At 54.9% G+C, this 19,496-nt stretch overlaps 2 protein-coding genes across 2 annotated transcripts; both read right to left on the bottom strand.

Annotated features, from left to right (window-relative positions):
• Positions 1-1,644: 1,644 nt before the first annotated feature.
• LOC139585110 (protein S100-A4-like) lies at positions 1,645-3,849 on the bottom strand. Its single transcript, XM_071417566.1, has 2 exons — positions 3,708-3,849; positions 1,645-1,811 (listed from the first exon to the last, which is right to left on the bottom strand). The coding sequence occupies exons 1-2, from the start codon at positions 3,846-3,848 to the stop codon at positions 1,650-1,652; spliced, it is 303 nt and encodes a 100-aa protein (XP_071273667.1). The 5' UTR covers position 3,849; the 3' UTR covers positions 1,645-1,649.
• A 3,293-nt stretch (positions 3,850-7,142) lies between these two features.
• On the bottom strand, positions 7,143-10,490 carry S100A16 (S100 calcium binding protein A16). Its single transcript, XM_071417553.1, has 3 exons — positions 10,439-10,490; positions 9,496-9,657; positions 7,143-8,250 (listed from the first exon to the last, which is right to left on the bottom strand). Exons 2-3 carry the CDS (start codon positions 9,649-9,651, stop codon positions 8,086-8,088), a joined length of 321 nt encoding a protein of 106 aa, XP_071273654.1. The 5' UTR covers positions 9,652-9,657; positions 10,439-10,490; the 3' UTR covers positions 7,143-8,085.
• Positions 10,491-19,496: the final 9,006 nt, after the last annotated feature.

Genomic DNA, 19,496 nt, shown 5'->3' with positions numbered 1-19,496 from the left:
GCTTGTGGAGGATTTGGGGGGATTTGGGGAGGATTTGGGGGCTTTGGGAGGATTTGGGGGCTTTGGGGACAACCTGGGGGATTTGGGGAGGATTTGGGGATTTGGGGAGGATTCGGGGGGTTTGGGGACAACCGGGGGGATTTGGGAGGAGCTGAAGGATCTTAGGGAGGACCTGGGGAGTTTGGGAGGACCTGGGGGCTTTGGGGACAACCTGGAGGATTTGGGGAGGATTTGGGGGCTTGGTGTGCCCCCGACCCTTGGTGGCTCCCAGGGCACCACTCCTGAACCCTCCCCAGAACGTTCCAGCGACACCCAAGAGTTGTTTTTGCTCAAATTTCTCCCAAAATAAACCCTGGCAGGGCTGAGCCACGCTGTGGAAAATCCCACAGAGCTGGAGGAAGGCGTGAGTCAGGCTGGGCACGGCGGGGGTGAGCACTGAGCCAGGATTGGGGGGAAAAAATGGAACAGAACCCCAAAACTGGGAGAAAACCTGAACAAAACCCCAGAACTGAGCAGGACTGGGGGGAGAATGAACAGAACCCCAAAACTGAGCCAGGACTGGGGGAGAACCTGAAGAGAACCCCAAAACTGAACCAGGATTGGGGAGAACCTGAGGAGAACCCCCAGAACTGGGCCAGAATTGGGGGAAAAATGAACAGAACCCCAAAACTGGGAGAAAATCTGAACAAAACCCCAGAATTGAGCAGGATTGGGGGGAGAATGAACAGAACCCCAAAACTGAGCCAGGACTGGGGGAGAACCTGAACAGAACCCCCAAAATTGAACCAGCATTGGGGAAAAAATGAACAGAACCCCAAAACTGGGAGAAAATGTGAACAAAACCCCAGAACTGAGCAGGACTGGGGGAGAACCTGAAGAGAACCCCAAAATTGAACCAGGATTGGGGAAAAAATGAACAGAACTCCAGAACTGAGCCAGAACTGGGAGAAAATCTGAAAAGAACCCCGGAACTCAGCCAGGACTGGGGGGGAAATGAACAGGACCCCAAAACTCATCTGGGATTGGGGACAGCCTGAACAGAACCCCCAGAATTGAGCCAGAATTGGGGGGGAAAATGAGCAGAACCCCAAAACTGAGCTGGGATTGGAAGAGCCTGAAGAGAACCCCAGAACTGGGAGAAAATCTGAACAAAACCCCAGAACCGAGCCAGGATTGGGGGGAAAATGAACAGAACCCCAAAACTGAGCCAGGATTGGGAGAAAAAATGAACAGAACCCCAGAACTGAGCTGGGATTAGGGAGAGCCTGAACAGAACCCCAGAACTGAGAGAAAACCTGAACAAAATCCCAGAACTGAGCCAGGATTGGGGGAAAATGAACAGAACCCCAAAACTGGGAGAAAACCTGAACAAAACCCCAGACTTGAGCAGGATTGGGGGGAAAATGAACAGAACCCCAAAACTGGGAGAAAATGTGAACAAAACCCCAGACTTGAGCAGGATTGGGGGGAAAATGAACCGAACCCCAAAACTCAGCCAGGATTGAGGAAAATCTTTTATTGAAAGCCCCTCAGGGCTGGGATGGCCATGGGGAGGGGTCACTCTGGGGTCACTCCAGGGTCATTTTGGGGGTCACTCTGGGGGTCACTCTGGGGTCATTCTGGGGTCACTCTGGGGTCACCCCGGGGTGTCACTTCCTGCGGTGCTTGCTGGGGTCGTCCTTGAAGAACTCATTGAAGCCCATGGTGATGCAGGCCAGGAAGCAAACGTACTCCTTGAAATCCACCTCGCTGTCCTTGTTGTGGTCCAGGTCGTTCATCAGCCGCTTGAACTCGGCCTCGTCCATTTGTTTCTGTCCAGGGAGAGGGTTTGGGGTGAGGGTTGGAGGGGAGGGGCCGCCCCTTCCCCGCCTTCTCCCCTCCTCTGCCTCAGGGAGGGATTTTGGGCTTGGCGGGTGAGATGGGCAGTGCCCGAATTTCCAAAAATGCCTCCCGGGTGTGGGAAAGTTTGGCCAAAAAAAAAAAAAAAAATTAAAAAAAAATCAAAGTGTCTCCCGGGTGTGGAAAAATTTGGCCAAAAATAAAATAATTAAACTAAACTAAACTAAACGTAAATTTAATTTAATTTAATTTAATTTAATTTAAGGGCCTCCTGGGTGTGGAAAAATTTAGCAAATTAAAAAAAAAACCCATAAAATTAAATTAAATTAAATTAAATTAAATTAAATTGAAGGGCTTCCCGGGTGTGGAAAAATTTGGCCCAAAAAAAAAAAAAAATTTAAAAAAAAAAAATTCACCTCCCGGATGAAACCACAAGCTGAGAAAGGGAAGTGAGGGTTTAAAAAAAAAGAAATGGTGAAAAAAAAAAAAAGGGGAATTGGAGCGTGATTTCCTTTGCTAAACAAAATATTTCTGTGGGTTTAAAAAAAGCTGAATTTCCTTTGGGGCTGAGCCCCTCCAGGCCTCATTCCTGCTCTTCTCCAGGGATTTCCCTGGAGCACGAGGGATGGACCCATCAGAATTTCAGAGAGCCGGGAGAAAAAGACATGGGAGAAAAGATCCGGGAGTAAAGACCCGAGACAAAGACCCAGGAGGAAAGACCCAGAGAAAGACACAGGAGAAAAGACCTGAGAGAAAGACCCGGGACAAAGACCCAGAGAAAGAACCGGGACAAAAGACCCTGGAGGAAAAAGACCCGGGAGAAAGATGCAGGAGAAAAGACCCCACAGAAAAGACCCGGGAGAAAAAAGACCTGGAACAAAAGACCCGGGACAAAGACCCAGAGAAAGACCCAGGAGAAAAGACCCGGGAGAGAAAAAACCTGGGAGAAAAGACCCAGAGAAAAACCCGGGAGAAAGACCCAGAGAAAGACCTGGGAGGAAAAGCACCCAGGAGGAAAGACCCAGGACAAAGACCCAGGACAAAGACCCAGGACAAAGACCCGGGACAAAGACCCAGAGAAAGACCCAGAGAAAAGACCCAGGAGAAAAAGGACCCAGGAGAAAAGACACAGGAGAAAAGACCCAGAGAAAGAGCCAGGAGGAAAGAGGGAGATAAAAGACCTGGGAGAAAAAGGACCCAGGAGGGAAGAACTCGAGAAAGACCCAGGAGAAAAGACTGGGGAGGAAAACCCGGGAGAAAAGACCTGGAGAAAGACCCAGGACAAAGACCTGGGACAAAGACCTGGGACAAAGACTCGGGACAAAGACCCGGGAGGAAAGACCCAGAGAAGGACTTGGAACAAAGACCTGGGACAAAGATCCAGGACAAAGACCCAGAGAAAGACCCGGGAAAAGACCCGGGACAAAGACCCAGAGAAAGACCTGGGACAAAGACTCGGGACAAAGACCCGGGACAAAGACTTGGGAGGAAAGACCCAGAGAAAGACCTGGGACAAAGACCTGGGACAAAGATCCAGGACAAAGACCCAGAGAAAGATTCGGGACAAAGACCCAAGACAAAGACCCAGGACAAAGATCCAGGACAAAGACCTGGGACAAAGACCCAGGACAAAGACCCAGAGAAAGACCTGGGACAAAGACTCGGGACAAAGACCCGGGAGGAAAGACCCAGAGAAGGACTTGGAACAAAGACCCGGGACAAAGATCCAGGACAAAGACCCAGAGAAAGATTCGGGACAAAGACCCAGGACAAAGACCCAGGACAAAGACCCAGAGAAAGACCCAGGGCTGGTCCCTCCTGTCCCTCCACCCTCAAGGGACACCCAGGATGTCCCCAGGGCCACTCACGCTCCCAAAGACCGGCAGCTCCTTGTTGAGCAGCTCCTTGAGCTCGGCCTTGCTGAGCTTGTACTTGTCGCCCTCCTTGGCCGAGTACTTGTGGAAGGTGGTGACCATCAGGGCCATCGCCTGCTCCAGGGGACACGCCATGGGGACACCTGGGGACACGGAGCAGGGGATGCCATCAGCTCCTGGGGGGGCCCGGGTGGATTTTGGGGTGCTGGAGGAGGGAAGGGAGCGGGGACTCACCGGCTGAGCGTGGGTCAGTTCTCGAGGGTTGGGATGGGGCAGCGGGGCACGGCGGGGATTTATAGCCCAGGAGGGTGGCACGGGGTGGCACGGGGTGGCACGGGGTGGCACTGCCCCCGGGGCAGCCCCCACATGCCCGGCTGCTCCTCGCACCTGGGTTTCGCCCGCGCCTCATTTTTGTGTAACGAGCTGTGTGATCCTATTAATGAGCTATGTGATCCTGATAATGAGCTCTGTGATCCCACTAACAAGCTCTGTAATCCCGTTAACGAGTGAGCTGTGAGATCCCACTAACGAACTGTGAGATCCCATTAATGAGAGAGCTGTGAGATCCCATTAATGAGCTCTGTGATCCCATTAATGAACTCTGTGATCTCATTAATGAGTGAACTGTGAGATTCCATTAATGAGCTCTGTGATCCCATTAACGAGCCATGAGATCCCATTAATAAATGAGCTGTGAGATCCCATTAATGAGATGGGAGATTCCATTAATGAGTGAGCTGTGAGATCCCCTTAATGAGCTCTGTGATCCCATAAATGAGTGAGCTGTGAGATCCCATTAATGAGCTCTGTAATCCCATTAATGAGTGAGCTGTGAGATCCATTGACGAGCTCTGTGATCCCATTAGTGAGCTGTGAGATCCCGTTAATGAGTGAGTTCCGTGATCCACTAACAAGCTCTGTGATCCCATTAACGAGCTGTGAGATCCCATTAATGAGTTCTGTGACCCTATAAATAAGCTGTGTGATCCCATAAATGAGTGAGCAGTGAGATCCCATTAACGAGCTCTGTGATCCCATTAACGAGCTGCCCCTTTTCCCTGGTACATTTGGGGAACAGAACACCCCAAAATCTCTGTGATCCCACACAGGGCGTCCCCTTTGGGGGGCAAACAAGACCTTTCCTGTCCCCCCTTCTCCTCCGGGGCTGGGAAAGGGACACAAATTCCCGGAATTTCTCCCCAAAAATGGGACTTGGGGGTGGCCGAGCCCGGATCTTCGGGGTCCCGGGGGAGCCGCGCCCGGCCCGGTTCGCCCCGCACCCCCGGGTGAGTCACGGCCCGGCCCGGCCCGGCCCGGCCCGGTTCGCCCCGCACCCCCGGGTGAGTCACGGCCCGGCCCGGCCCGGCCCGGCTCGCCCCGCACCCCCGGGTGAGTCACGGCCCAACCCGCGGGGATTCCTCGGCCCTGACTCAGCCCGGCCCCGCCCGTTCCCACGGGGACAGCCCGGGCCGGGCTCGCACGGGAGAACGGGGAGGCTCGGGGGAGCTGCGGGATCCCATTAATGAGCTGTGAGACCCCATTAATGAGCTGTGAGACCCCATTAATTAATGAAATGTGAGACCCCATTAATGAGTGAGCTGTGTGATCACATTAATGAACTCTGTGATGCCATTAATGAGTGAGCTGTGTGGTCCCATTAATGAGCTGTGAGATCCCGTTAATGACTGAGCTGTGTGATCCCATTAATGAGCTGTGTGATCCCATTAATGAGCTCTGAGATCCCATTAATGAGTGAGCTGTGTGGTCCCATTAATGAGCTGTGTGATCCCGTTAATGAGCTCTGAGATCCCGTTAATGAGTGAGCTGTGAGATCACATTAATGAGCTCTGTGATCCCATTAATGAGTGAGCTGTGTGGTCCCATTAATGAGCTGTGTGATCCCGTTAATGAGCTCTGAGATCCCGTTAATGAGTGAGCTGTGAGATCACATTAATGAGCTCTGTGATCCCATTAATGAGTGAGCTGTGTGATCCCATTAATGAGCTGTGAGATCCCGTTAATGACTGAGCTGTGTGATCCCATTAAAGAGCTGTGAGATCCCATTAATGAGCTCTGAGATCCCATTAACGAGTGAGCTGTGAGATCCCATTAATGAGCTGTGAGATCCCGTTAATGACTGAGCTCTGAGATCCCATTAAAGAGCTGTGAGATCCCATTAATGAGCTCTGAGATCCCATTAACGAGTGAGCTGTGAGATCCCATTAATGAGCTGTGAGATCCCATTAATGAGCTCTGAGATCCCATTAACGAGTGAGCTGTGAGATCCCGTTCATGCCCGGGCTCAGCCCTGGGTGTCCCACGGAGGGGACACGGAGGGGACACGGAGGGGACACGGAGGGACCCGCCCGGATGTGGCGGCGGTGGCTGCTGACACCCGGCGGTGGCTGCCGGCGCTGTCGCCAGCCCAGGCGAGCCGAGGGCGGTTGTAGCCGCGATATTTCCTGAAAAATCCTTTCCTCAGGATTGTTTGTTTTCTCCTGAGAAGCTGAGAGGCCTCAGGAACAAAATGCAAACGAGGAATATTTGCTGCTGTGGGATGCAACGGGCGCGTCTGTGATTGGTCTCGTGGGGTTGTTTTTAATTTATGGCCAATCACACTCCAAATGGGTCTCTCTCTGGTCAGACACGGGATTTTGTTATTCGTTCCTTTTCTATTCCTTGCTAGCCTTCGGATGAAATCCTTTCTTCTGTTCTTTTAGTATAGTTGTAATATATTATATATATTATATATTATATATTATATATTATATATTATATATTATATATTATATATAAATTAATATATAAATATATAATATATATTTACATATAAATTAATATATTTACATATTTACATATTTATATATTTATATTCTATTCTATTCTATTAATTATTAGATTTTATTATAATATTATTATATTTATATATTCATTATTATATATTGGTATATAACTATATGTAAATATAGTTATATAAAATATATTTCTATATTATATATTATATATCTATTTTTATATATTTATTATTTATTATATATTACTATGTATTTTATATATTTATTATATAAATATAATATTTTATTATTATAAGAAAATATTGCTATATTTTATTATAATGTTATTTTTATATATTTATTTTTATATATTATATATTAATATATATTTATATATTATATAAATAGTACTATCTATTATTTAATAAAATAATGAATAGATATAATAAATATATGTAATAAATATAATATATATAATAAAATGATAAATCAAGCCTTCTGAATTCTGGATTCTGGATTCTCACCTCTTCCCTCATCTGGGACCCCTGTGAACCCCACCACAGGTGAGGGACAGGGTGGGGACCCCTCCCACAGCCCCCCCGATAAAATCTGCGCATCACCCGCGGCTCCTCCAAATTTTATTGCTGCAATAAACAATAAATAACCACGGGGGTGGCCGGGGAAAAACAACCCCCCCCCCGCTTTGCCCAAGGTTGTTTTTTGGGAAAAAAAAACCAAAAGAGACCCCCCGAGTTTAGGGAACCCCCGAGGGAGGGCAGAGAGCGAGCGCCGCCCCTGCTGGGATTTCTGAGCACAAACAAAATTCCCACCCCAGAGCATGGGGAGAGCTTCACCCTCCGAGAAAAGGACGAATATTCAGACAAATTCAATCTAAAATACCAAACGGGACTCAAGGCATGAAATTTGACGCCGTCAAATGCTGCCAAAGCATCCGTGAGAAGAAAACAAAACAAAATCTCCGTAGGGAGAAGCTCTGGGCGGGCACAAAAAAAAGAAAAATAAAATAAAATAAAATTAAAAAGCGGGGAATGGGAGGAGCTGGGGGGTTCCAGGGCGGAGAGTCCCGGAGGCTCGGGGCAGGCACAAAAAATAAAATAAAATTAAAAAGCGGGGAATGGGAAGAGCTGGGGGGTCCCGGAGGCTTGGGGCGGCACCAAAAAAAGAAAAATAAAATAAAAATAAAATAAAATAAAATAAAATAAAATAAAATAAAATAAAATAAAATAAAATAAAATAAAATAAGCAGGGAATGGGAAGAGCTGGCGGGTCCCGGGAGGGATCTCGGAGGCTCGGGGCGGGCACCAAAAAAAGAAAAATAAAAGAAAAATAAAATAAAGAAAGCAGAGAATGGGAAGAGCTGGGGGGTCCCGGGGGGGATCTCAGAGGCTCGGGGCGGGCACCAAAAAAAGAAAAATAAAATAAAAATAAAATAAAGAAAGCAGAGAATGGGAGGAGCTGGGGGGTTCCGGGGGGGATCTCGGAGGCTCGGGGCGGGCACCAAAAAAAGAAAAATAAAATAAAATAAAGAAAGCAGGGAATGGGAGGAGCTGGGGGGTTCCAGGGGGGTCCAGCAGTGTCTACTTGGTGTGTTTGACACTCTGCTCCTGCTGGCGGATGATCTGCGCGATGGGGCTGGCGATGCCCCCTATCAAGGTCCAGTACTCCTCGAAGCTGATGCGCCCGTCCTTGTTCTCATCCAGGTCGCAGATGAGTTTGTCGGCGGCGCGGCGGTTCCCGGTGTCCTGCGGGGGAACAGCGGGGTCAGCCTGGGGCTTTTTTTAAGATTTTCTAATGACTCGTGAATGTTTTGCGTTCCCTCTGTGGAGGGGGGGAAAGCCGATGGCTGCTGGTTTGGCCAGTGCCATTGGAGAGGTGGCACCGTCACCCTCCGATGTCACCCTTGGAAAACTGGAAATGTCGGAGTCAGAAAATGAGCTCCCCTTTTCTCCTCGCCCTGAGAACAGCGGGGTGTGCTTGTGTTTTGTCCTTCGTGCCCTACGGTGACAGCAGCGGAGTTTTGGGCCGGTCTAATGTGGTGCGGGAACTCATCAAAGCCCTCCGGGTGTCCGGAGCTGCTGAGGACCCCACCAGGGTGCTGGGAGACCCTGAATGCAGCCCTGAGGGTTTGATGGTGACCCCTGGAGCAGGTCACCAGCTTGGGATGAGGAGCTGAAAGTCCCAGAGGTTTGAATGGTACAATAATAGAATTATCACGGCGTGAAAATGTGGATTTTAGGATTTTTGGTATCGAAGCAGAGCGGAAATTTTCCAGGGTAGAAATCCGTTTTGATTTAAGTGAAATGTAGGGTTTAGGGTTAGGGTTAGGGTTTAGGTTAGGGTTAGGGTTTAGGGTTAGGGTCAGGGTTAGGGTTAGGGTAATAAATAAATCTTCTGTGTTGAATATTCTGATTCTCACTCACCAATCCAGTACAATACACAAATCCTACAGCATTTCCATACAGCCTATAAGAATCATTACATCACCATACTGTGTTACATTTTAAACCCTAAAAACTCCTCTTTGGGCCCCTTCTGCTGAGCCAGCAGGGTCTGCTCTGCCCCTTGGGGCTGTCTGCAAGCAGAGGGTGTTGTTCCATCAAAAGGGGATCACCTTCAGCAGCCCCACCGTTGTTTTCCAGCTGTTCAGTAACTGAGGGATCTCAGAGCTTGCTTTCATTTCAATCTCACTTTTAGTTCCCATATTCTCAAAATCTTTTGCCAGGCAATCCTATTGATAAGGCTTTCCTGTTTCATCTTCCCCAACAGGATTATGGTCGTGGCTACAACCAGTCCTATGAGCAGGATGAGCAATTTTAGGTCGATTGGCCAATTTTTGGCATGGGCCGATTGCGCTGCTTATCAGCGCTCCTCATAGGGCTCGGGTGATAACGGGGCAGCGCAGGCTCAGGCCGGGTTCAGGGCGGGTTCAGGCCGGGTTCAGGGCGGGCAGAACCCCCCAAAACCCCGTCCTGCACCCCCGGGCTCACCGTCAGCATGTGGTTGAGCTCCCGGCTGAGCATCTTGCGGAAATCCTTCTTGCTGATGCGCCGCGGGTTCTTGCAGCAGCAGCAGCGGCTCGAGTACTTGTCAAAGTTGTTCACCAGCACCTGCACGGCCCATTCCAGCTCCGTGCACTCGGCCATGGTGCCCTGAGGGGGCGAGACTCGGGTGAGACCCTCGGGGGTCCCCACCACAAACCCCCGGAAGGGAAAACCCATCCTGGCCAAAAGGCAAATGACCCGCGGGGCTGGGGGATCCTCATCTTCCTCACCGCCCCCAAAATCCTCGGTGCCCACCCCCAAAATCCTCGGTGCCCACCCAAAATCCTCGGTGCCACCTGAACCCGCCCCCAAAATCCTCGATGCCCGCCCCCAAAATCCTCAGTGCCACCTGTGCCTGCCCCAAAATCCTCGGTGCCCGCCCCAAAATCCTCGGTGCCACCTGTACCCTCCCCAAATCCTCGGTGCCACCTGTGCCGCCCAAAATCCTCGGTGCCCTCCCCAAGTCCTCGGTGCCACCTGTACCCGCCCCAAATCCTCGGTGCCACCTGTGCCCGCCCCGCCCGGCCCCGGGGCCGCCCGTGCCGCCCCCGCTCCTGGGCCGGGCCGTGCCGGTGCTGCCGGTCCCGGTGCCGCGGGGCTCGTTAGGGAGGAACGGGGCCGGAATTACCGGCCCTGCCCTCGCTGTTGCTTCACGGCTGCGGGAACGGCCCGGCGGGGCAGGTCCCGGCTTGCCGAGCACCTCTCCTGTCCCTCCTGTCCCCCCCTGTCCCCTCCTGTTCCACTCCTGTCCCTCCTGTCCCCCCCTGTCTCCCCCTGTCCCCTCCTGTTCCACTCCTGTCCCTCCTGTCCCCCCCTGTCCCCTCCTGTCTCCCCCTGTCCCTCCTGTCCCTCCTGTCCCTCCTGTCCCCCCTGTCCCCACTGTCCCCACCAGGAAGCTCTGCCTGGGCCTGTCAGGACGGTCCCCCCGTCACATCCCGGTGACAATGACACGGAAACGGCGTCACCTTGGCCGGGCTCGGCTCTTTCCTGCCTGGCCGGGGTGGGGACAGCCGGGCTGGGGGTGTCCCTTTTGTCCCTTTTGTCCCTTTTGTCCCAAGCTGTCCCTTTAACCCAGCCCAGGGAACAACAGCCACCGCCACAGGGACCTTGAGGGGTGGCCCAGCACTGTCCCCACGCTGGGGACACCATCTGAGGGTGTCCCCAACCCTGCTGCTCGCTCAGGTCCTGCCCTGTGTCACAACCTGGCTCCTGTCCCCTCTTGTCACCCTGACCCTGCCCAGTCCTGCCACAGGGAGGTGACACCAGGCCCAGCCACGCTGGGGAGGTGACACCAGGCCCAGGGAGGTGACACCAGGGCCCAGCCACACTGAGGAGGTGACACCAGGCCCAGGGAGGTGACACCAGGGCCCAGGGAGGTGACACCAGGCCCAGCCCCAGGGAGGTGACACCGCTGGGGAGGTGACACCAGGGCCCAGCCACGCTCTCCTCCTTGTCCCCACGTGTCCCTGTGTCCTCCCAAGCCACCTCTGTCCCCTGTGGTGCCGCAGCCCGAGGTCACTCCGTCACTGTCCCCAACTCTCGGAACTGTCACCAGGGTGGCTTTGGGGCTGGGGGTTCCATTTCCAGCCCAGGAACCGAAGGGATTTGGGAGCACCGAGGCCACCCGGGTGACATCGGTGACATCGGTGTCACCTGTCCTGTCCCCCTGGTGGCAGCGCCCTGCCTGGCCCTGGGGCACCGGGGCTGCTCCAGCGGTGACTCACGGGACAGCCCCGGGGCCACCGGGCACTCACCGGGTGGCACATGGGGACACTGGGGGACACTGGGGACACTGGGGACACTGGGGGACACTGGGGGACACTGGGGGACAGAGCCACGCGCGGCCCCAGCGCTCCCTGCCTCCAGCCCGGCATCCCCCGCCAGCAAATCCTGCTTTTCCAGAGGGAAATTCCTCCTTTTCCATCAGCAAATCCTGCTTTTCCACCAACAAATTCCCCTTTTCCACCAAAAAAAAATCTTCCTTTCCACTGACAAATCCCCCTATTCCAATGGCAGATCCCCCTTTTCCACCAAGAAATCCTGCTTTTCCACCGGTAAATTCCTCTTTTCCACCAGCAAATCCCCCTTTTCCAATAGCAAATCCCCTTTTCCACCAACGAATTCTCTTTTCCACCAACAAATTCTCTTTTCCACCAGCAAATTCTCTTTTCCACCAACAAATCCCCCTTTCCAATAGAAAATCCTCTTCTCCACTGGTAAATCCTCCTTTTCCACCAGCAAATCCCCTTTTCCTCCAACAAATCCCCTTTTTCCACCAAAAAATCCCCTTTTCCATCAACAATTCCCCTTTTCCTCCAACAATTCCCCTTTTCCAATAGCAAATCCCCCCTTTCCACCAACAAACCCCATTTCCCCATAGTAAATCCCCCTTTTCCAATGGCAGATCCCCCTTTCCCCATAGCAAATCCCCTTTGCCGGCCCCCAGACCCCGCTGGCAGCCCCAGCCTGAACTCTCCAGCCCAGGGAACCTCCCTGGGTGCTCCTGACCCGGTCCCGGCCCCCCGAGCCCATCCTGGTTACCCTGAGCCCATCCCGGTTCTATCCCAGTTCCCCCAAGCCCATCCCGGTTCCTCCCGAGCCCATCCCGGTTCTGCCTGAGCCCATCCCGGTTCCCTTCAGCCCATCCTGGTTCTATCCCGGTTTCCCCGAGCCCATCCCGGTTCCCCTCAGCCCATCCCGGTTCTATCCCGGTTCCTCCGAGCCCATCCCGGTTCTGCCCGAGCCCATCCCGGTTCCTCCCCAGCCCATCCCCGTTCCCCCTCAGCCCCTCCAGGTTCTATCCCGGTTCCCCTGAGCCCATCCCGGTTACCCCGAGCCCATCCCGGTTCTATCCCGGTTCCCCTCAGCCCATCCCGGTTCTATCCTGGCCCATCCCGGTTCTATCCCGGTTCCCTTCAGCCCATCCTGGTTCTATCCCGGTTACCCCGAGCCCATCCCGGTTCCCCTCAGCCCATCCCGGTTCTATCCCGGTTCCTCCGAGCCCATCCCGGTTCTGCCCGAGCCCATCCCGGTTCCTCCCCAGCCCATCCCCGTTCCCCCTCAGCCCCTCCAGGTTCTATCCCGGTTCCCCTGAGCCCATCCCGGTTACCCCGAGCCCATCCCGGTTCTATCCCAGTTCCCCTCAGCCCATCCTGGTTCTATCCCGGTTCCTCCCAAGCCCATCCCGGTTCTATCCCGGTTCCCCCTCAGCCCATCCCGGTTCTGTCCCGGTTCCCCCTCAGCCCATCCCGGTTCTATCCCGGTTCCCCTCAGCCCATCCCGGTTCTGTCCTGGTTCTATCCCGGTTCCCCTGAGCCCATCCCGGTTCCCCTCAGCCCATCCCGGTTCTGTCCCGGTTCCCCTGAGCCCCTCCCGGTTCCCCTCAGCCCATCCCCGTTCCCTGGCCCCGCTCCCGGAGGATTCCAGGAATTTCCACCTCCTCAACCTCCAACCTCACACCCCAGGGGCTCTCCCCAGGTAAATCCTCATCCCGAGGGTCCCGAGCGTGGGGGGGTTCCCCGTTTCCCCATCCCGGGATTCCCACCTGCATCCTGCCGGGGGTCCCGCGGTGTCCGTGCGTCTGTCGGGCGCTGGGAATCGGTCCGGCCGCTCTCTCCTCTACCTCGCACCCATCCCGCCGGCCCAGCCGGGTTTTTAAGGAGCCTCCCACCCTTCCCTGACGTTCCCAGGGCGTTTCCAGACCGGGCCTTACCTGGGAAATGCTTCCCCGAGGTTGCAACACCGGGACGGGTCCGAGCGAGCAGGGACCCGCGCCGGGCTCCTCCCGGGGCTCCCTCGGGGTTTTGGGGTTTTGGGATCGCCCCAAAAGGTCCCAAAGGGGCGCACGAGGGGTCCCAGCAGCGGGGAGAGGGCACAGAATTCCCCCCCGATCATGGAAATCCACTTATCCCAGCCCTGACACACCCCGGGCACTGGGGGTGAATAAAATCCTCAATTTGAGCCCAAACCACTCGTTCTGGTGGGTGCAAGGGGCCAGCACAGGTCTGGGGTGAATAAATTCCTCAATTTGAGCCAAAATCAGATGATCTGGTGGGTGCAAGGGGCCAGCACAGGTTTGGGGTGAATAAAATCCTTTATTTGAGCCAAAACCAAGTTTTCTGCTGGGTGCAAGCAGCTGACACGGCTTTGGGGTGAATAAAATCCTTAATATGAGCCCAAACCATCGTTCTGGTGGGTGCAAAGGGCTGACCCAGCTTTGGGGTGAATAAAACTCCTTAATTTGAGCCAAAACCAAGTTTTCTGGTGGGTCCAAGGGGCTGACACAAGTTTGGAGCAAATAAAATTCTTTATTTGAGCCAGAACCCAGGTTTGGGGTGAATAAAATCTTTAATTTCAGCTGAAACCATTGTTCTGGTGGGTGCAAGGGGCTGACAGAGGCTAGGGCAAATTAAATCCTTTATTTGAGCCAAAATCAAATGATCTGGTGGGTACAAGGGGCTGACACAAGTTGGGAGCAAATAAAATCCTTCATTTGAGCCAGAACCCAGGTTTGGGGTGAATCAAATCCTTCGTTTGAGCCAGAACCCAGGTTTGGGGTGAATCAAATCCTTCATTTGAGCCAGAACCCAGGTTTGGGGTGAATCAAATCCTTCATTCGAGCCAGAACCCAGGTTTGGGGTGAATCAAATCCTTCATTCGAGCCAGAACCCAGGTTTGGGGTGAATCAAATCCTTCATTTGAGCCAGAACCCAGGTTTGGGGTGAATCAAATCCTTCATTTGAGCCAGAACCCAGGTTTGGGGTGAATCAAATCCTTCATTTGAGCCAGAACCCAGGTTTGGGGTGAATCAAATCCTTCATTTGAGCCAGAACCCAGGTTTGGGGTGAATCAAATCCTTCATTTGAGCCAAGTGCTCTTGTTCTGGTGGGCGCCAAGGGCTGACCCAGGTTAGGGATCAATCAAATCCCATATTTGAACCCAAACCCCATTTTCTGGGGTTTTGGGGCACTCAGAGCTCTCTGGCACGGACAAGTCTCTGCCCAGCTGGGACCTGAGCTCGTCAAGCCCCATGCACCAATTAATGAACCCTGCAAATTGCAGGCCCGGTGCCTCCCGGCGCCAGATGCGATGCCGAGATCAGATCCCGGCTGCCGGGCGCAGCTGGGGATGCAAAGCAGGAGCTGAATTATCCCGGGAAGGATCCACCTGCTCCCGGCACCTCTGGAATTCCTTCCCCATCCCGGAAAGAACGCGTCAGCTCGGCCCCGGCCTCTTCCTAATCTCGGCGGGGAGGAAGAAAACCTGTTCTGGTGGCGGCGCTGATGATGGAGATGGATGGCGGTGGTGATGATGATGATGATGGTGGTGGTGATGCAACATCCCGGGGAGGGTGGGAATCCCTCCCCGAGCCCCAGGGCGAACAGCTCAGCCCTGAATCACCCTCTCATCGCCCTGTTCCCCTGGCAGATGTCACAACCACATCCAGGCCCTGCTTTTTACGAGGCATCCAGGGCGGGCGCGGCCGCCCCGAGCGGGCAGGAGCCACCCCAGCCTGTGCCAGAGGGGTCCCCAGCCCGTGGGACCTCGGGGACATCGGGGTGCTCCTGGTCCTGCACCTCCAGCTGGAAAATCTGGAGGTGTTTGGGGTCTGCAGGACCTCCAGATAAAGAATCTGGAGGTGTTTGGGGTCTGCAGGACCTCCAGATGAAGGGTTGGGAGGTGTTTGGTGTCTCCAGGACCTCCAGATGAAGAATCTGGAGGTGTTTGGGGTCTCCAGGACCTCCAGATGAAGGGTTGGGAAGTGTTTGGGGTCTCCAAAGAAGAATTTGGGAGGTTTTTGGTTTCTCCAGCACCTCCAGATGAAGGGTTGGGAGGTGTTTGGTTTCTCCAGGACATCCAGATAAAGAATCTGGAGGTGTTTGGGGTCTGCAGGACCTCCAGATGAAGGGTTGGGAGGTGTTTGGGGTCTCCAAAGAAGAATCTGGAGGTGTTTGGTGTCTCCAGCACCTCCAAATGAAGGGTTGGGAGGTGTTTGGGGTCTGCAGGGCCTCTAAATGAAGGGTTGGGAGGTGTTTGGTTTCTCTAGGACATCCAGATGAAGAATGTGGAGGTGTTTGGGGTCTCCAAAGAAGAATTTGGAGGTGTTTGGTGGTCTCCAGGACCTCCAGAGGAGGGACTGGGAGGTGTTTGGTGTCTCCAAAGAACAACTGGGAGGTGTTCAACACCTCCAGATGAAGAATTTGGAGGTGTTTGGGGTCTCCAAATGAAGAATTTGGAGGTGTTTGGTTTCTCCAGAACCTCCATATAAAGAATCTGGAGGTGTTTGGTGTCCCCAGAACCTCCAGGTGAAGAATTTGGAGGTGTCTGGGGTCTCCAAAGAAGAATTGGGAGGTGGTTGGGGTCTCCAAAGAAGAATTTGGAGGTGTTTGGTTTCTCCAGGACCTCCAGATGAAGGATTTGGAGGTGTTTGGGGTATCCAGGACCTCCAGATAAAGAACTTGGAGGTGTCTGGGGTCTCCAAAGAAGAATTGGGAGGTGTTTGGTGTCCCCAGCACCCCCAGGTGGAGGATTTGGAGCTGTTTGGTGTCTCCAGCACCACGGGAACCTTTCCAGAAGGGTCTTTGGTGCTCTCCAGCATGGACACCCTGGCGTTGTGTCCTCACCGAGGGCCACTGGGCTGCTCCTGCCACCTCCAGAACATCCCAGACCCATCCAGGGCTGCCTCACGGGGCAGGAATTGTCCTCCTGTCACCAGGGCTGGGATCCAGGAGTCCCCAGAGCCCCAGGGCGGATTCGGGGCTCCCCTTTGCCCCCCATCTGACGCATTTCCCGTGTCCCCAATTGCAGCCACGCCTTCCTGGCAACCCCAAATCATCATTGCCCTTGTGAAATCCAGACAGAAGCTCCTCGTGGGCCGACCACGGGGCCACCAGAGCTGCCACCAGCCTGGCAGGACCTGTCCCTTGCCACCAACCTGGCAGGACCTGTCCCCTTCCCTTATCACCCTGTCCAAGCTTTGGGTTTGGTTTTCTCCCTCTCCACGCCCTCTGTCCCTTTTTAGATCTTCGTTTTTAGGCTCCCCACAGCTTTTTTAGGGTCTCCAACACCTCCAGGTGAGGGGTTTGGAGGTGTTTGGGGTCTCCAAAGAAGAATTTGGAGGTGTTTGATGTCCCCAGCACCTCCAGGTGAAGAAATGGGAGGTGTTTGGGGTCTCTTTGGACCCCACAGCGTTTTTAGGGTCCCCAGAGCCTTTTTGGGCCATGCCAAGCCCAGGATTTTGGGGGTTTCCCGTGATTTTGTGGTTTTTCAAGATTTTGAGGGTTTAATTCCCAGGATTTTGTGGTTTTTCAGGACTTTGGGGTTTCACTCCCAGGATTTTGGGGTTTTCCAGGATTTGGGGGGTTTCATTCCCAGGATTCTGGGGGTTTCCCAGGATTTTGGGTGTTTCCCATGATTTAGAGGTTTTTCAAGATTTTGGGGGTTTCACTCCCAGGATTTGGGGTTTTTCAGGATTTTGGGGGTTTCACTCCCAGGATTTGGGGTTTTTCAGGATTTTGGGGGTTTCATTCCCAGGATTTGGGGGTTTTTCAAGATTTTGAGGGTTTCACTCCCAGGATTTGGGGTTTTTCAGGATTTTGGGGGTTTCACTCCCAGGATTTGGGGTTTTTCAGGATTTTGGGGGTTTCACTCCCAGGATTTGGGGGTTTTTCAAGATTTTGGGGGTTTCACTCCCAGGATTTGGGGTTTTTCAGGATTTTGGGGGTTTCATTCCCAGGATTTGGGGTTTTTCAGGATTTTGGCATCCCCTGAACCCCTGCAGCATCCCCGGCACCCCCAAAACATCCCGGACACCCCCAGAGCATCCCGGGCAACCCCACAGCATTCCCTGATCCCCCAAAACATCCCTGAAACCCCCCAGAGCATCCCCTGAACCCCCACAGCATTCCCTGCACCCCCAAAACATCCCGGACACCCCCAGAGCATTCCCTGCACCCTCAAAACATCCCCTGAACCCCCAGAGCATCCTCAGCATCTCCAGAGCATCCCCTGAACCCCCAAAACATCCCTGATCCCCCAAAACATCCCTGAAACCCCCCAGAGCATCCCGGACACCCCCAGAGGATCCTCAGCACCTCCAGAACATCCCCTGCACCCCCAGAGCATCCCCTGAACCCCCAGAGCATCCCCTGAACCCCCAGAACATCCCGGACACCCCCCAGAGCATCCCAAACACCCCCAGAGCATCCCCTGAACCCCCAGAACATCCCGGACACCCCCCAGAGCATCCCCCGAACCCCCTGAACCCCCCAGAGCACCCCCACAGCATCCCCTGAAGCCCTGCACCCCCTGCACTGCCAGGGCACCCCCGGAACCTCCTCGGCACCCCCGGAACCTCCTCGGCACCCCCAGAGCATCCCTGGCACCCCCAGAGCATCCCTGGCACCCCCTGAACCCCCCCAGCGCCCCCTCTTCACCCCCTGCACCCCCATCCTCTGCCCATCCCAAAGCCACGACCCCAACCCCCGATCCCGCACCCCCGACCCCTCACTGCCCCCCACAAACGAGGTCCCCCCCATCCTGCTTTGCTTGGGGGTTTTGGTTTGGTTTGGTTTTGGTTTTTTTCCATTTTTTTTCCTTTATTAATTTATACAAAAACGGTCGCGAGCGGCCCCGGCTGATCCGTGCCCGAACCCCCTGGAGGTGTGGGGGAGCACCGGGAGGGCAAAAACCCCAAAACAACCCCAAAATAACCCCCCAAAAACCGGGGGGGGGACCACAGGGAAGGCTCCGGGGCCACCCTCACCCACCCACGGGCGCGGCAGAGCTCGGGGTGCCCCTGGAGGTGCCCCTGGAGGTGCCAGGGCACGGAGCTGCGGGGATGAACCCCCCAAAATCCCGGGGGGATCGAGGGGAAGGAGCCGAGTCCCGATGGCTCCGGAGCTCCGGGACCGGGAGAGCCGAACCCGGAGGGTTCTGGGGACCGGGGGTGGGACGAGCCCGGGGGTGGAGGCGCCCCTGGAGGTGCCATGGGTGGGACGAGGCCCCCAATCCCGGGGGGAAGGAGCCGAGTCCCGATGGCTCCGGAGCTCCGGGACCGGGGGAGCCGAACACGGAGGGTCCCGGGGGGACCGAGGTGGAACGAGCCCCAAAATCCCGGGGGGATCGAGGGGAAGGAGCCCCAAAATCCCGGGGGGATGGGGGGGAAAGAGCCCCGAAATCCCGGGGGGATCGAGGGGAAAGGAGCCCCAAAATCCCGGGGGGATCGTGGGGAAGGAGCCCCGAAATCCCGGGGGGATCGAGGTGGGACGAGCCCCGAAATCCCGGGGGGATCGTGGGGAATGAGCCCCAAAATCCCGGGGGGATCGAGGGGACGGAGCCCCCAAAATCCCGGGGGGATTAAGGGGAAGGAGCCCCGAAATCCCGGGGGGATCGAGGGGACGGAGCCCCGAAATCCCGGGGGGATCGAAGGGAAGGAGCCCCAAAATCCCGGGGGGATCGAGGGGAAGGAGCCGAGTCCCGATGGCTGCGGAGCTCCGGGGCCGGGGGAGCCGCACCCGGAGGGTCCCGGGCACCGGGGCTGGAGGCGGCTCCGGGGTCAGGACCCCCCCGTGCCCCCCGCGCCGGGCCCGGGGCAGAGCTGGGGGCGGGAAGGGAGCGATCCTGGCGGGGTTCGAGCCGAGGAGGGCGGGGATGGGGAGGGCAGGGGGATCCTCCGAGGTCGCTCTTGCCCGGGCTCATCCCCCCGAGCTCGGCGGCGTTTCCAGGAGCGGAACCTCGGGCGCCTTCCCGTCCCCCTCACCGCCCTCTACTTCCTCCGGCAGCCCTTGGCCGCATCCCCCATCATGTCCCAGTACTCCCCGAACTCCAGCTTGGCCTCGTTAGGGTCTCCCATGCACTCGATCTTCTCTTCCAGGGGTCCCACGCACTGCAGAGACAACACCGAGGTGATGGGAGGGGGTCCCACCTCATCCAGGACCCCATCGGGA

Source organism: Agelaius tricolor, unplaced genomic scaffold, assembly GCF_023055355.1.
Source record: "Agelaius tricolor isolate 1412-34295 unplaced genomic scaffold, bAgeTri1.0.p SCAF_69, whole genome shotgun sequence".
In the NCBI taxonomy this organism is placed as follows: domain Eukaryota; kingdom Metazoa; phylum Chordata; class Aves; order Passeriformes; family Icteridae; genus Agelaius; species Agelaius tricolor.
The sequence above is the reverse complement of the archived record's forward strand: the minus strand, read 5'-3'. Positions and strand labels throughout refer to the sequence as shown.